The 18,294-nt window shown below is 41.2% G+C and overlaps 1 protein-coding gene across 13 annotated transcripts in view; it reads right to left on the reverse strand.

The window, feature by feature from the left end:
* Positions 1-18,294, reverse strand: part of LOC140513776 (TP53-binding protein 1-like) — a 115,773-nt gene that overhangs the window by 7,503 nt on the left and 89,976 nt on the right. For 8 of the 13 annotated variants that reach the window (XR_011970347.1, XM_072623773.1, XM_072623772.1 and 5 more), the window contains 4 exons: positions 11,217-11,515; positions 10,090-10,239; positions 9,377-9,807; positions 2,656-2,871 (listed from right to left, as the gene is read on the reverse strand). Coding sequence is in view for 10 of the 13 variants with exons in the window: in XM_072623773.1 (XP_072479874.1) it covers positions 2,656-2,871; positions 9,377-9,807; positions 10,090-10,239; positions 11,217-11,515 (1,096 nt within the window). In the remaining 3 variants the exon portion in view is untranslated. Of the gene's footprint in view, positions 1-2,655; positions 2,872-3,097; positions 4,436-9,376; positions 9,808-10,089; positions 10,240-11,216; positions 11,516-18,294 lie in introns of those variants that run through there. The other 5 variants (XR_011970348.1, XR_011970349.1, XM_072623779.1 and 2 more) reach the window with 3 other exon arrangements.

Consider the following 18,294-nt stretch of genomic DNA (forward strand, 5'->3'; position numbering starts at 1 on the left):
GGACAAAAAGGGAGACATCCCAATGTAATTTATGGATTATCCGGAAAAACTGTCTCAATTTTTGTTGAAAAATTTTTCTAGAATGTATTATTAGCCAACGCCTTAGTAGAGGATAATAAAAGAAAACCTGTTATTTGATAAATCAGATATTATATTTAGATGAAATCTGAATATTAATGATTACCATATAATCTTAAAGTTGCTGTAGAAGGTGGCAGTCACTGATACCAGGTTCTATCCTGAAAGCTTTAGGGGTGTTGTTTTTAAACAAATCCTCAATCAATTTTTTTTTTCTTTTGGGTCACTTACTCCTCTCCAATGTAAATGGAATATAGAAATTACAAATGAGAGAAAATTCTGGTTAAGGCTTCTAGCCGACTGGATTCAGATTAATTTGTTTTAATGTAAAAAAAAAAAACAAAACCCAATCCAGTGCATGGTTTTCTATTTCAACCCTCCACCCTCCCCATCAAAAATTTCCAGAAATAATCACCTTACTCTATAATATTAGCTCATATTTATATATAATGCCTTTAAGTTTATAAAGTACCTTCCCCACAGCAACTATTGTGAGGTGCACAGTGAAATGTTAGCTTCGTCTTAGAGAAGAAAGGAAGGCACAAATGTTAAGCTACTTGCCTAAGGTCACACAACTAATAAACAGGAGAGCTAAAAACTGAACCTGGGAGATATCCTCCAGTCCACTATTCTAGGTCAAATATAAAACAGCACTCCAGGAGAAAATCAGAGCTGCAGGTCCCTGCTTCCGGTACCACCTCACACACTCAATGAACTCCTGAGCCAGTCATTTACATCTAATGCCTCAACCTATTGATGTTTTCCACCAAGTTTCTGTTTGCTCTTCCTCTAATTATTCCTCTTTTGGGCAGACTTTAGCTACTCTATATCTCTCTTAAAATAAATACCAAAACTGGACATCTACAAAGGTCTGACCCGACACCACAAGAGTACAATGCAGCGTCATTATGTTGACTTAATAGTCCGTGATGATGAGTCACATTCACCTTCTAGTACATTAGTAATTTCATTTCAATTGTTTTTTGTTATAGGACTGCTAGTTTTGTGCCTATTTAGGTTTTAACCTCCAACTGTATTGTCTTATATATTCTCTAATTTATCCCAGTTACTACGGATTCAACGTCTGTATTTGGAGATACAATTTTCCCTACCTGATGGGACAGAACCAAAAACTGAATGGATTCTTAACAGTCCTAGAACCAACCACTTTAACCCGTCATCCCATATAAATCCCCAGGATGACCTCATGCTCCTTCCCTTCTCAGAGTCCAGTTACTTGGGAATCAATGCTGTTACATGATTATAGTGCATGAAAATGAGGACGATGAAATGGGGATTTTTATCATCAAAATTCTTAAGGGTGAGAAGCAGAAGGCTGGGAGAAAGAGAAGCAAGAAAGGAGAAAGAATATGAATGAGAACAAGATCTGGCAACATTAGGAAGGTAAAGAAAAATGAGGCCCCAAATATCAATGTCCCCTTTTCAGAACACAAATTACCTATACAATCAAATCCAAATATATAATCAGCTTAGAAGCCAGTTAACAAGCTATATATTTTTGGATTCCAATGAGTTCAAGAGGAAGCCTTTCTATTACACCTCAATTCTCTTTAGTGGGAAAAGCTCATCCACTTCCTGTCCCTTCCATGCCCCTATTCATTCTCCAAGTTATAAAACACACCACCAGTAACAAAAAATGAAGCACAATTGCTTCTCTTTTCTGCTAAAGTGATTCCCTGTAGCCTTCCAAGATGTCTCCTGCAAATCCTGCCCTCCTTTACATTTTTCCCATTTCTCTGAATACTTGGCACTTATCAGAAAATCCAAATTTTGGCTAACATTCAACTAATATTAACATTGTACAGGGAGGTTTGGCTAATGTTAAAAATTCAGCAAAAATAAATAGCTTGTTCATTAACTGGGGTTAGAGACACAACCCTGAAGAGCTACTATGGCTGCTGATCGCTAATGGTGATACTACCGCCAAATACAGTTTGCTCTTCCAAGACTTAATGTCAGCCAGAAATCCGTAGCTAGTGTTCAAATATCACATTAGAGAAAAGTCTGAGCCTTAGCCATAATGGGTAGATTGATGTGTTTTTGTCAGCCATTCTTATTTAAATTCATACTTTCCTTTTTTCCCTCTTAAGAGTCTTAAGACTCAAGACTTTCTGAAGGCAGAGAACAAGTCTTTCTCCTAACTCCCCATGATGTTATTAACATAATTGTACGTTTAGTTTGCAGTCAAATGGATGAAAAATGTCTAGAAATTGCTTGTTGACAGTCCTTGACAGAAGACCTGCTATCGCCACATACCCCCCCTTCCAAAGTCCCCTGAAAGCCAGTTGCCTTTCTCCCCCTCCCACCAGTTCTGCTACAGCCTTTTCCTTAAAACTTGGATAGGAAAGACGTCGGCTACTTAGAGGAGGCGTGTTTGCTTTCCTCCGTCCTTAGTTCAGGGTCGATTTCCACTTGTTTTAGAGCTTCTCTACGTGACAAAGGGCACCAAGCACAGGCTTACTAAACAAGTGGAGCAACTAGAATAAATATGAGGGAAATGGGAAGCTATGTCAGAAACCCACAAATTTCCATGGGAAATGAGGACAGTGGTCTCACCCTCCTCTTCCTCACTGCTCCCAGTAGGACCATCTGGCAATTTAGATCGGTTGGCTAGCTTATCGTTGGCTGTGGCCATGGTGAGGAGAAAAGCATAGCCCAGAAACAAAGTCTTGTTGTGGGGTAACGGTCCCCTCTGGTCTTCCAAAGCTAATGGCTCTCCAGCATTGTCTCCACCTTCGCATGGACTCACAAATTCTCCTACTCCCACGGTACCTGGTTAAGAACAAAAACAACATTATTACAGAGAACTCTCACGTTGTACCAGAGCCAAGGAACCTAAGAATATAGCATTCTACACACAGTAGGCACATATAAATGTTCGTTAAATTAAATGAATCCTACCTGCCTGAGTACAAAGTAGTATACAACATTCCACTCTATTTTGTTTACTTCTGAGATGACAACTATGTTACATGAGGAAAAAACAAAAACAACTATGTAGAGTAAACATAAATGAAAATTTTATTTTTTTAACTTAAATAAAAATCATAATAAAATCAATGACACGGTGATATGCATAAAATGAAAAATCTTTCAATACACAAAAATAATTAGAATTTTTACACATCCAAACCAAACGTTTACGGGACTAGCTAGGAGAGGACTCATGGTCATTAGAACTCCCCCCTGGTCAGTGTCTGTTCTGTTACTGTTTCCAGTACCTGGGAAGGAGGTGAACCTGTTAGCTAAGGGTTTATGACACATCCAGATTTGTTTGATCCTTTGTTCAATTTTCCAGGAATAAAAGAAAATGGGTATTTGTGTCAGGAAAATTGACTGTAAGGCTCATATAAAGACGAAGATGACAGGTAACGTTTTCCCCAGATAAAAGAACGAGCTAGAAAGAAGCTTGCATCTAGGGACATTTTGACACCCAGATGATGAAGATACAACCAACAAGTCTGAACACAAAAACAGCTGCCCTTTTAATAAAACTTAACACTGCAATTTAATCAAACTACTTTCCTACATCCCAGCACCAAAGGAATAAGAATTCATTAAAGTTGAAGAGACTGGAGAAGCCACTGGAACATGGAACACAGGTTAGTAAAAGTCATGCAAAGTGCCACAATGAAGCAGTGCTGGACAGTCGCTGGACATCGTGAGACAATGAGTTCCCAGGTTCTGAGGGCAAATGAGACACCAAGAAGCACATGTACCATGGATAAGTGACAACCACAAACTTCACCTGCCTCTAAATTTTGCCCCCATCAGCCCTGATTCTTTTCCCAGGCCCCCCCCCCCCAACTACCCCCATCACAAAAATTATCATTTAAATGTTTCAGATATTATTGCCATTCCCTCTTTACCTTACTCTGCCAAGAATATTGTGGTGAGGGGGTAGAAAGGAGTGATTAACTCCTCAATGAGCTGGAGTGCCCTAAAACAGGAGGCTATATGAAAGCATCTTACGCCCTGCCTAGCTGAATACGTACACAGCTCATTACCAGGAGAACAAAAGGCCACATAATTAACACTACTTTGTTTTTCACAATACTTTATTATCTTTTGCCAAGAAGACTACCATTTGCATGTCATGAAGGTATCTGAAGGAAGAGCATTTACATTGCGGCAGACTTGCTGCCTCGCTTGGCAGGGGATCGATCTTCCTCAGGGCATATCAGTTTCCTCTTCCCAGAGAGAGGCCCCATAGAGACTCGGGGACTTTCGAGAGCTTTACAAGGAGGAGTGGCAGTGGCACTGCTGCTGGAGGTAGTGGGGGTGCCTGGGGAGTTGAGGTTACTTCGTCGTTTTCGCTTGCGCTCCACCAAATTATCTATAACCAAGTAAGACAGAAAGTAATTAGTTCTCACAATATAAGGCCCCGAATCCTTCCCTCACACTTCCCACTGCACTATAAAACATATTCTAAGACCATTCCATATTTTGTTTCACACTTCTATGGCTGAAGATTTGTTTTACTTCTTGCTGAGCTGAGGAGGGTTGACTGAAGATTTGCTTTATCTCTGCTGCGCTGAGGCAAGAAGCCTAAGGATTTACTACAAGGTGGGGCAGGCATCCTTCAGTGGCCAGACTTTCCATGTGCTTCAGTGCAGCCCAAGAGAAATACAGAAAAACTCCACCTGGCCTCAGCACATGCCAGATACCACCACTAGGATTCTATCTCATCAACAGGTAAGCTACCAGTACCTGAGGCCCCAGTACACAAAGCTAGTGACCAGGCCTCTGGCCCCTAGCACAAGAAGCTTGGGACAGTGTGGCCTGTACTCTAGCAGGAAAGCTCAACTTTAAAAACTACTAAACAGGCTCCAAAAATGATCAAGAAGCAAAAACAAACACTGATAACAGAAAGTGACAACGGTGACAGGGAAGATCAAAACACAAACTCAGAGGAAAGCAAAATTGTCAATAAACCTACATCCAGAAAACCTCAAAGGGGGCATTCCCTTTGGTCTCAATTGGTCTCAAGCCCAAAATACCTTCTTGGGAGAGTTTAAGAAGGATTTAAAAAGTCAAATAAAAGAGGTAGAAGAAAAAACTGGGAAAAGAAATTAGAAGTATTCAAGAGAGAGTCAACAGTTTGAAAAAGGACAAAAATTGACCGAAGAAAACAATTTCTTAGAAAGTAGAACTGGCCAAATGGAAAAAGGTACAAAAAGCTAACTGAAGAAAATAATTCCTTAAAAATTAAAGTTGGGCAAGTGGTAGGAAATGATTCTATGAGACATCAAGAATCAGTCAAATAAAAGCAAGAGAATGAAAAGATAGAAGAAAATGTAAAATACCTCATGCGAAAAACAACTGATCTGGAAAATAGATCCAGAAAAGATAATTTAAGAATTATTGAAATACCAGAAAGCCCTGATCATAACAAAAAAAAAAAGCCTGGACAGCATCTTTCAAGAAATTATCAAGGAAAACTGCTTTGATGTCTAGAATCAGAGGGTAATACAGACATTGAAAGACTCACCTACTGAAAGAAAGCCCAAAATGAGAACGCCAAGGAATATTGTAGCCAAGTTCCAGAATTATCAGATCAAGGAGAAAATACTGCAAGCAGCCAGAAAGAAATCATTTAAATATCACGGAACCACAGCCAGGATTACACAAGACTTGGCAGCTTCTACATTAAAGGATCAGAGGGCTTGAAATAGGATATTTTGGAAGGCAGAGGAGCTTTGATTACAACAAAGAATCAACTACCCAGCAAAACTGAGCATAATCTTTCAGAGGAAAAGACAGACCTTCAATGAAATAGGGGACTGTCAATTATTCCTGATGAAAAGAAAAAAAACCAGAGCTGTACAGAAAATTCAATCTTTAACTACAAGACTTAAGAGAAGCATAACAAGGTAAACAGGAAAGAAAAAAAGTGCTATTCATTAAGGTTAAACTGTTTATATCCCTACATGGGAAGGTGACACTTGTAACTCCTGACAGATGCATCTTTATCAGGATAGTTAGAAGAGGCACACATAGATTAGAGCATGTGGGTAGAAGCTGACTTTGATGTGATGATAAAAAAAATTAAGGGGTGAAACTTGTACTTGGAGAAGAGGAAAGGGGGAGGTAGGACAGAATAAGTTACATCACAAGAAGAGGCATAAAGACTTATTACAGCAGAGAGAAGTGTGAGGGAGGCCCCAAGGGGGGCAAATATCATTTGAACTTTAATCTCACTGGATTAACAGAGAATAAGATATACATACAGCTGGTTTTAGAAATCTAGCTTACCCTATGGGAAGTAAGAGGAAAAAGTGGAAAGAAAAGGGAGGGAGCTGATACAAAGGAGAGAGCAGATTGAGGAAAGTGATGGTCAGAAGCATAGCAGGTCAGAAGGGAAAGGGTGAAAGGTGAGAGAAAAGTGCAAACAAGGGGGAAAATAGGATGGGCAGAAAGAGGCACAGTTGGTCATCAGAACTGTGAATGTGAATAGGATGAACTCTCCCATAAAACGGAAGAAGACAGCAGAGTGGATCAAAAACTATAATCCTACAATGTTGTTTATAAGCAGAGAGACACACACAGAGCAAAAGTAAAAGGCTGGAGCAGAATGTATTATGCTTCAGCTGAAGTAAAAAAAAGCAAGGATAGCAGTCCTGATCTCAGACAAAGTAAACATAGATCTAATTAAAACGATTTACTAGAAGGTTCCGGGAAGGGTACAGGAACAGACAGTGGCCCAGGAATATGCACCTGATCTCCATCTAATCAGCCACAAGTGGATACAACAATAACAAAGTTAATCAAGCTACCCAAAAGACTGCCTTTTAATACAGGCTTGACAAGGCTTCCTGAGATTAGCTGCAGAGAACACCGATCTTACCTAAGCTAATGTCTGCGGCCTTGGTGAGGGGTGTTACTGGCTCATATGGACCAAGCCCATACTGCTCCCTCAGTTTGTTCCCTTGTTCCAAAGATAAGATAACTGCCATTCGCTTGTACCATTTCCTTTGGCCCTCTTTTTCAATACTGTATTATAATTCCCCAGATTCTTTTCTGTGTCCTTTTACCACGCGTGGGAAGAAAATAAAGGAAAGCTGTGGTCAGTGATGCCATCCCACGTAGTCCATTACTTGTGTCCACTCTGTGCTCTGCCCAGTGAACCTAAATCAGCTGATTCGAACACTTGAAAGCTGGGCTATGACTACACACGAGTTGTCACAGCTAGTGTATTACCAGCCAAAGTGTATCCCACTACCGCACTGGAGTTGGGGGAAGGAAAGTTCGAGGGCGTCAGAAAGAGGGTTCTGGGGTAAGAGCCACCAGTTATTTCTCAAGCCAAACACTGCTGGCTTTTTGATGGCTCTAATAGTTCTCTTGAAATTACGATGTGCTGTAGAGTAGCTGATGTAACTCATTAATCCTTTTTAATTTTGTTTTTTTTGGGAAGTATATACCTGACATTCAGATTTGGAGTGGGCGGGCACCTGAAGAAAAGGGGAAACTGAGACAAGCTGGTACGAAGCAGAAATGTGTCTTTCCTGCTTGCTCCTCTCTCACTCTCCTCTTAGTCTCGTTGTTTTAATTCTTTTTTTCCTTTTCTTTTTTTTTCTTAACAGTACTTTTTCCAATTACATGTAAAGATAGTTTTCAAGACTCATTTTTGTAAGATTTTGAGTTGCAAATTTTTCTCTCTCCCAGACAGCCAGCAATCTGATACAGGTTATACATGTACAATCATGTTAAACACACTTCTGCATTAGTCATGTTGTGAAAGAAGAATCAGAACAAAAGGGAAAAAACACACCATTGCTCTAATTCTGACCCAGTTTCTTAGGATAAAGAGAGAGTATGAACAGAAACTGGGAGATCTGGGTTCTAATCATGATTCTATCACAACCAAGCTCTGTGAAATCCTCAACACCCTCATAACAATCCTTGGTTTGTCAATAAGCCTGTAAGCGTACGCCAATCGTGCTTGGTTGTTGGGATGTTAATTGGAGAACAGGGTTTCTAACAAAGGATTCTTCACACCACCTCATCCTCAAACCCATGATCAGGAGAACCCGTTTTGTTCTTTTCTACCGGCCTGTGTTCCACTATAGAGCTGGAAAAACCAACCTCTGAAACCCAAGGAGCCGACTTTCAGAATCCTGTATCACAGGCTTGAGACAAATGTCAGAAACAAGAGAGAGAAAGTAAGACTGAGTTCTGCTCGTCAGCATAAATTTCTTTACAATCCTTCCTGAGCTCCACAAAACTACAGAACTCAACAAGAGAAATCCCAAGTTTTAAAAGAAACACCAGCAAGTCAAGAATTAATCAGCCAGAGTAAGAGCTACATAATACTTCATAGACTTAAAAAAGAAACAAAAGAATTTAAAAAACAAGCCACTGGTACTGACTTGTAGAAATAATTCTGAGAGCTCAAAGGGATCGAATTAAATTATTTTCTCCAGGATTTATTCTGGAGACAATATATCTTTGGTGTTCAAAGAGCTAAACGCGGACCTACAAGAGCTATTTTCGTACCTAAAACCAAGTTTTCAGAATTTGGTACATATATCTGGAACATATTTTAGACCAAATTTTTGGTGTTTGTTTTGTTTCATATATTTGGTAGAATTCTTTCAGTCACAGAACAAAATTTTTTTAAAAATGGAACTCTTACTAGACATCATCTTTCTAAACTGCCCTGCCATCAAGAACCATAAGATGAGCAAGCCTGCTCCAGACTGACAAGAGCAAGCAATAGAAACTCAAGATTCCTAATCATAAAATATTGCCTGAGTTCTCAGAAACAAAATAATTTTTTCCTCATCATCTAAAGGAAAAGAAAAACTCTGAGAAAGGTAAACTGTTTCTAAGTAACAAATGAACAATATCTTACTACCAGTTTAATTCAGAAAGAGGAAACAATGAAAGGCATAGAGCAGAAAAGATTCTCACTGCTACCCCTCAGAAACTTGTACCCTGGAGGGGAAGGAGTGAGGACAGAAAGCCAGTTCCTCAAACCAGACAAAACTGGGTATGTGCACTTTTGCATACATGTGAACACCCGCAGGCATCAGTACAACTTCTTCCTAGGAACAGTTACTTATCTGATTTATTTCAGTTGCAGTCATCTGTCTGGTTTTATCAAGACAGACAGTAAATAAAAAAGGAAGCAATCAGAGCGGCTAGTTTTGGGTGAATGATTTCTGACCGGACCCTAATGAATAGTCAGGTTGGGGGGACTTTTCAGTAACTGATGAAAGCACCCCACGTATCCAAGGACACACTGAGCTATTAAAAACTTTGCTCCTTTCATTACCTGCACTGAAATATTCATCCTCCGAAAGGGCTGTCACTTCTGTCTCCAGCGGAATCGGCTCAAACAAGAGAATGTCTTTGCCCAACACATCACATTCATAGCCATCATCAAAAAGGAGCTTATACTTCCCAGCTCCAACATCTCGTGTTATTTTCCCAGAATAAAAATAGCCATTGGAGGACCACTTGGCTACAACGCGGAGCCCTACAAAGCTGTTTCCTGGAGAGGAGGAGTCGAGGCCATCAGATGGGCCAGCAACAACCTGCAAAGGAATCTCTGGAGAGTCGCTACGGCGTAAACCTCCAGTACTGCCATCTGCTCGTTTGTTGGCATCTGGCATACGGGGTACAATGCGAGTGAAGGGTTTATCCTCCTGCGAGACACTTGTTGAGATATCCTCGACACCAAGAGGGCTAGGCAAAGCTGTTTCTCTGAAAAGGAAATGTAGAATGAGGAAGTGAGAATGAGATGAATGAATTAAGGAGGATGCACATTAACTTCTCATTTCCCTGCCTCAGAGAAGGAGCGGAATGATCAGCCACGGATTCTGAAGTCATGAGTCTGGTCTTCCAGCTGCTCTCACCTTTACTCACATCATCTGGCAGTCCCTACACCATCCCCTCTTCTCTCCTGGCACCCCATACACTACTCTCTCCTCCTCCTATTTTAATGAACAAAAACCCAACGAAGCACATCTCACACTGCCCAAATACCTGGTGCCAGTCGTCCGAGAAGGAGGGCGGCCCCGTCGTCCTCTGCCGCGAGGTGTGACGGGACTCTTTCCTCCCTGTCTGATGCCAAGGCCGGCATCGCCATCCTCCTCACACACCGATGCCCCTATCTGAGTGACCCCTTTTCTAGCGCTGCAGAACAAAGGCAAGTTAGTCGGAGGCCACCTATTAGGGAATTCTCATGCCAGGCTGCAGGCCTGGTCAACACGTACCAGCCCCTAATTCAGTGATAAGCTAGCGTATGAGTCACATCTCAATCATGAAATGGAAGGGAGTAAAAACAGAAAGGAGGAAAACAGTGAGCTTTATTCTTGTCTATGATGAAGCTAAATGCCTCCTAATCAATCTTCTGAGCACAAGCTTCAAACTCAGCAAACCTCCTTCTATTTGTCTTGCCTTCCTGTCCACGACAGAATCTGCATTAGAAAGTAAAGAACCCGTGTGAAGTCATCACCCCAAACCTGTTTTACTTCTCATAAAAGCAAAAGACTTTGGAAGTGAGAAAGGCAGCATGGTGCAGTGGGAAAGCTCTGGATCTGGCATCAGAAAATCTGGGTTTGAATTCTCGCTCTGCTACTTACTATCTGTATGAACTTGGGTAAAGAACCTAATTTCTCAGGCCTCAGTTTCTTCATCTGAAAAATGAGTGGTTTGAACTCTATACTCTTAAGGTCCCTTCCATCTACATCTCTATGATTCTATGGTTTCCAAGGCAGTTCCTAAGAAGCAGGGAAAGAGTCACAGGAATAGCACACCCCCATCATGTCCATCATATTCCTAATATTCACATACCTCCTATGATTTGCTACTAGGAGCCCATCAGGGTCTCTGGCCTATGAAGGAAGGTACTTTGCCAGCAGAACGAGAGTGACAGGCTCACACTGATCCTCCAGCAGTATCTTAACTGATCAGCTAAAAGTACCCTAAAGAAGCAACACCTACTGTAACAACCCAAAAGCAAGGGAGGAAAAGAGAACTCATTTAGTCTGGGGCAAGGGGGTGCTGAGGGCTGGCGAAAATCTTCCGAACTCTCTTTCTGCCATTCCCATCATTCCCCTTTCCATAAGTTACATCAGCCTCCTCATCCCACACTAAGCCCATGTCCCTACCTCTGGATACAATATCTGCACCTCAGTTTTCCTGGGCCTCCACGTGTGCTGGGTAAGGCAAAATCTGCAGATTCTGTTGCACTTGTTTTCCCTTTGCCAAGACCAGCTCCCTTCCCTGAGCTGCTACTGCTTTGTGCAACTGAGAGGCCACTGCTTGCCCCACTTGACATCCGGTTCAAGCTGGATGCCTTCGAGGAAAAAGAGCTGATGTCCCCCAGGTCTCCTGAGGAGCCGCCTGTCTGTGATGGAGAGACTTCAGTCTCACACTCTTGACACTCCACCACTGGTTCCTCAGCCTCCTGGAAGGAAAAAAGAGAAAACAAAGTTGAGGAATGATATTAAGACAGTGCATTTCAACTGGCAAATTAGGTTAAAATGAGTGACACCAAAACTTAAAAATGGCAAAAAAGATTCAGATTATAAAACTGGGTTTTAGTCTAAGATCACAAGGACTCTTTTTAAAAAGAAGAGGATTTAAAAAGAGAGGGTTCTGGGAAGATGGCAAAATAGGTCAGAAAACTTTTGGCTCTCCAAATTTCCTCCACAAAAAAGGACAGAAGATCACTTGATAGCAGCAGAAATAAAGACGGGATGTAAAGCAATTATTCTTCTAAGATAATTTTTTTTAATTTTCTTTTTAAAAATTTTTTAAATTAATTTTAAATTTTCTACATTCACTTCCGTAAGTTTTAAATTTTCTTCACTTTCTTCCCTTCCTCTCTCTCTGTAATACGACATGGGCTCTACATATCCATTCCTATTAAACCTGTTTTCACAACAGGCATGTTGTATAGAAGAATTAGAATAAATGGGAGGAACCATGAGAAAGAAAAAAACAAAACAAAAGAGAGCAAATAGTCTGCTTCCATCTGCATTCAGACTCCATCACTCTTTCTCTGGATGTGGCAGCACTTTCCATCACGAGTCTTTGGGAGTTGTCTTAGGTCCCTGGCATTGCTGAGAAGAGCCAAGTCTGTCAAGGTCAGTCATCACACATTGTTGCTGTTACTGTGCACAACGTTCTCCTGGTTCTGCTCCCCTCACTCAGCACCAGTTCCTGTAAGTTTTTCCAGGTTTTTCTGAAGTCCTCCTATTCATTATTTCTTATAGCACAGTAGTATTCCATTACATTCATCTACCACAACTTGTTCAGCCATTGCCCAATTGATGGACATCCCCCCAAGGTCCAGTTCCTGGTCACCACAAAAAGAAGTGCTATAAATATTTTTGTACATTTTCCCTTTTTTGTGATCTCTTTGGGATATAGACCTATTAGCGGTATTGCTGGATCAAAGGTATACACGTTTGTGTAGCCCTTTGGGCATAGTTCCAAATTGCTCTCCAGAATGGTTGGATCAGCTCACAGCTCCACCAACAATGAATTACTATTCCAACTCTCCCACATTTTCTCCAACATTTACCATCTTCCTGTTTTGTCATGTTAGCCAATCTGATAGGTGTGATGTTGTGTCTCAGAGCTGTTTTGATTTGCATCTCTCTGATCAATAGTGACTTAGAGCACTTTTTCATACGACTATAAATAGCTTTAATTTCTTCCTCTGAAAACTGCCTGTTCATATCCTTTGACCATTTATCTATTGGGGAATGATATGTTCTTATAATTAGACTCAGTTCTCTGTATATTTTAGAAATAAGGCCTTTATCAGAGACACTAGTTGTAAAAATTCTTTCCCAGTTTTCTGCTTCCCTTCTAATCCTGGTTGCATTGGCTCTGTTTGTGCGATCTCCTAAGACAATTTGAGAAGACCCCTGGAAAGACCCAACCTCCAGGAGCAGAGGTCCCACCTAAGTAAAGCGCACATCTCCAGGCCAACTACACAGAAATTCACAAACAAGTCCTGGGCGCAGCTGGGCTAAGAAGTAGCCCCAGTTTTAGAAACTTTCATCTTAAGACCTGTTCTGGCGTGGGGTGGGGGTGTCTGAAAGCTGAATAGGACCTTAAAGGACCTACTACTGCCAAGGGACACCAAGCACAGCTGTGCTGACCAGATGTGTCCCAGACTGGCTGCAAGGAGGAGGAGCTAGCACACACCTAGTGACTGCAGTAGCAAGGGGCAGGGACCCTGTTGGCTGTGGGCACTTGCAGGACAGCAGAATACCTGGCTTCAGTTCCAGGGCAGAAATGACAGCTATAGTTTACAGCCACCGGAGGAACCAGAGGGAGCAAAATCATGTGTGGCTTAGGAGTGGAGAGAAGAGCTCTAGGGTGGGTCCCATGTAACAGTAGGAAAGATCCGAGGCTTGGGGCAGCATTCCCTGTACCTTGGGACTAGAACGTGATTGCACTGACAGCGGCTAACAACAAAATAAAACAATCAATAAATGAATGAAATAAGTAAAGAAAGGAGAAAGAACTCAAGCACAGATGATTACAATGGGGATAGAGAAGATCTGGGTTACTATTGAGAAGAAGATAATGGAGCTAAAAAAGCCACTCCTATTTTAATGAGAAACGTCAAATGGTCCCAAAAAAAGAGTTCTTGGAAGAACTTAAAAAAGGACTTTTTTTAAAAATCAAATAAGAGAGATTTTAACAAGATAATAACAAAACTGCTGTTTGTTTCTGTCCACTTCTGAACTTGTTTCTTTCTGCGTATCGCTCTGATGTTTCTCCCCGTATCTCACACCTTCTCCCACTTCTCAAAGTAAGTGTTCCAAAGCCCCTCGTTGGAACAAATAAGTACAACCAAGGAAACCTAGCCATCACACTAGCCACCCCTGATCCTTCACCTCTAGTTCATCCCTCCTCTACAAGCAGCATGAGGCACACTCACCATTAGTCTTCTGAAGTCATGATCAATCTCTGCATTGATCAGAATCCTTCAGGCACTCCAAGCTGCCCTCCTGGGTGTTGTTGGAGCTACTGTGATACCCACTCTCCTACTTCTGCTCATTTTATTTTGATTCAGTTCATTCAAATCACCCCAAGTTTCTCTGAAGTCTTCACATTGGTAATTTCTTATGGGTGATAATATTTCATTAAACCCATACAAGAATTTGAGCAAATGGCTAGCAGTCGAATCATTAGTAATATCAAATGGTGGAAGGGAATGTACAGTTTGGTGATTTTTGGTTACAGTTCCTGGTCTACAAGCTCCTGTTTCCCTTTTGTCTTTAGGACAAAATGTAAACTCTTCTCTTAAGCACTTAAATCCCTTTAAACTTGGCACCAACCTAGTTTTTCAGGTTTTTTATGTGTTATCCCCCCTTTATATATTCAGTGGGTCAGCCAAACTGACCTTACTATTCCCATATGTGACATTCCGTATGACATCTATTTACCTCTGACCAGAACACACAACACCTCTGTCCTTCCACTTCCTAGGTGTCCCTAGATTCCTTCAAAGTTTGGCTCAAGCACTAATTCTTACACAAGGCTTTTCATGATTCTCTCCAGTTACTAGTGCCTTTCTATGCCCCTCACCTCCAACTATCATGACTATTATTTTATAAAGAAGTTTAATTAATGTAAACTAATTGCTACGAGAACAAAAGATGCCAGAAAGTCCCTTAGTCAGGGAACACTTCACTCACTTTACTGCCTAGGAGAGAGAGACAGAGAGAGAGAGAGAGAGAGAGAGAGAGAGAGAGAGAGAGAGAGAGAGAGAGAGAGAGAGAGAGAGAGAGGGAGAGAGAGGGAGAGATCGCAAATGAAAACGAATGAAAGAGAAAGGGAGGGCACAACCAAAGGCAACTCTAATCTAAATCATAAACTCATTGTAAAATCTTATCAAAAGGATTATGGATGATTACAAGTAGTTTCACATCATAAAGCAGAAACAGTCAAAAGTCATTCCAATCATGTCTAAGGTTGAAAATTGAAGAAAACAAGCAGAAGAAAAAAATGAAAAACAATCTGCAAGGATTTTTATACCAAACTTTCTATCATCAAAGCAGCAGAGTCTTAGACTTAACTCCTTAGTATCACAATCCCAAACATGCTCATAGGGAAGACACGGATGGAACTAAAGAGGACAAAGATGGACACGCACCTGAAATAGACCAAGTGCACACAGAAGACACAGTCACGTGCAAGAGTCAAGGAGATTCTAAGGTGTGGAGAAATCAATTCACAGGGTGTATATTTAAGTGAAGGTATCAAAGATGTGGGGAAAAATCTTGACCCTTATTACTATCAAATAAAAAAGACTAATTTAATCCTCTCACTTTACAAATGAGGCCCAGAGACGTGAAATGACCTCCCCAGGTCGGCAGAGGGAGCTGGCGGCAGAGCCAGGGTCTAGCCGCGCCTCAGGGCTCCTTCCATCACCCCCTGATTCTCTCCCTTCACGTAAACAGAACAAAACAAGTACCAGACAATATAAAAGTAACTGATAAACACCCTTTCAACATGAGAAAAATGTTAAACATCCTCTGCTGAAAAAGGTATATTAAAAAAATACACACAGTACAAGTTTTGTTTTGTGAAATGCAAAATCCTTTATTTTGCTGTCCTGCAATCCATACCTCAAATCTTGCTAGGTAAAATATAGCTAGAAGTTGCAAAAAACTTGCATATGGCAAACAACACTGAACTTGGAATCAGAAGACCTAAGCTTGAGCCCCACCCCCGTGGACTCACCCTTGAATCTAACCCTCCTCGTGTGTAAAATGGAGACGATCATCTTTAAACTAGTCGGTTTATTGCTATAAGCAGCAGCAATACTCTAAGTATTACTGGATGTTAGAAATACAGTTTTCAAGCCAAAAGATAAAACGTTAAAATAATTACTGACTATAAGAATAATTCAAAGAATATGAAACAGGGTATTATTTTAATTAGTGCAACCATTAACAATATTATTCATCAAAATACATATGTATCAGTGACAATCTGCTCTGAGGAGCCCTGGACCAGGACATTTAAGCAAAAACACCAGGCTATAGATCAGGTTCCATGGATCAAAATTTATATTCCTTTGGGCAGAGCACCCACCAGTAAGCGTATGATTCCCTATGTGGATGAAGGAAAGAGGGAGAGAAGGAAGGAAAGAAGGAAGGAAGCTGCATTGTTCAACTGGAACTGGCCAGTTGAGTCCCTGGCTCCAGAGGAAAAGAGTGGGGCTGGTGACTTTGCATAGCCCTGATTCACTTAAATCCAAGTCATGATCTCACCTCCTCATGTCATGATCCTCTTTGGGAATGAAGGACAAACAACAAGGATCTCAACAGCTTCATTTATCTGGTAAATGACTAACAGCAGCAACAGTACACCAATACCTTAAATAAGAATTTTCTGGTGTGTGACTTTACAGAGAATATGCGGCAGCTCCTCACATTAGTTTCCAACAGTGGTGAGCACTGGCAGTAACAGATCCCTATTTAAAAAACTGCATAAGGTAGCTTCATTCTCCAAGAGGATGCACACTCCTCCAAATGCCCACTAGGGGAAGTTGAAGAAATCCTGCTGCATTGGACAGAACATCTGAAATGGAACCTCAGCTCTGCCACTTATTACCTGTGTCCTTGGCAAGTCATGTAACCAATCTCACTGTACCTCAGTTTCCCTATCTAAAAGATGAAGGGACCTCTAAGTTTCCTTGTTTAAGGCAAGACAACAGGGACAAGTTTACTCTGTGATCACTAAGGGGAATTAAAATGATAGAAGAGTGTGTCCTTTGGCTGCTCATATGACACAAGTCTTCAATGGCCTCTAAGGTGAGTCAAAAAGGTCTTCAATAATTCCTGTTGTTTTCTTACCTATGACAACCCTCTTTATCTATTATCTAGTAAGGAAATGTTACTATAAGGGCTTCTACTTCTACTCTTAAGATGTACAAGGATTAATATTTCCATTTTACAGATGAGGAAATGAGGCTTAGAGCTAAGAGATGACTTGTACAAGATAACACAACTGGTGAGTATTGGAGCTGGAACGCAAATCCAGGTCTTTTGACTCCAAGTTCAATGTTACTTACATCTTACCCTACGGGCCCTTCCTGAGACTCCAATATACATGTTTTCTGGGGCAGGTATGGGGAGAAGGAATGAATCATCTGAAGTGACCATAGTCTAGAAGAGGATGTGGGTTTCTTCATTCCTGAAGCAACACTAACATGATAATAGAAAATCATCCAATGTTGGATATAGAACTATTATTTTTTTCTGAAAAAGCACCCAAGTGAATGCCTTAGATGAAGTGGTAGACTGTCTCAGCACAGCTCTCACAGATACAGGCACATGGGTTGAGAATTTTAACTGGCAGAGAAAATCTTCAAACAGAGAGTGAGGGTTCCCTCCCTATCCCTGAAGAAAGTAACTTAGAGGTGGACAGGCGACTGGCATAAAACCTGAGAAGAGGTCCCAACAATAGGCAGCACAAGTGTCCTGTTAGATCTATGTGGGGAAGGTTCAAGAAGATGGAAGCAGAGCCCTGCACCCACGGGGCTGGGACATCACTCAGACTGCAGTGTACTTTATGGAACTGGACAAAATAATAACGATCGCTCAAGAGAACAAAAGGTCTGAAACCTTGTGGAAAATAACAGGGAAGTGTAAGAATTAAGAGGACACAGGCATCACCACAGAACAAACTATGTTCTAAATAAGTAAACCTGAAAACTGTCTTGGTCCTGATTCAAAAGAGAAAGGTAGGTAAGTGATACCAATCAGACACAGAAATAAGTAAGTACAGCAGCCTAGCAGTCCGTAAAGCCAGGAAATCAAACTAGTGGGTAAATAACTCAGTAACTGGGCAAATAACATCAGAAACTGATGGAAAAATGGGAAGGAAGTAGAAATTCAGATGATACCAGTGTCTCACATCCACAGCCTACATAAAAAACCACATATAACCATTTAGAAAACAGAAGATCTCTTTCACAACTGTGGCTTGGAGGATGAAAGGAGGGGCAGGGGAGAGCACACTCTTAACCAAATGTGGGTTTGCATTAAATATTCCTGACAAGTCTGATATCAACAGACAGAGAGAACACATGGCATGCTGGGCAGAGCTGGGCTCCGAAGACCGAGGTTCCAGTCCCCGCTGTGAGGCGGATTGGCCGGATGACCCCAGACGAGTCAAGCTGCAGAGGCAGTTTCTCATACTGTTGAAATC

This window comes from Notamacropus eugenii, chromosome 7 (assembly GCF_028372415.1).
Source record: "Notamacropus eugenii isolate mMacEug1 chromosome 7, mMacEug1.pri_v2, whole genome shotgun sequence".
Lineage (NCBI taxonomy): Eukaryota > Metazoa > Chordata > Mammalia > Diprotodontia > Macropodidae > Notamacropus > Notamacropus eugenii.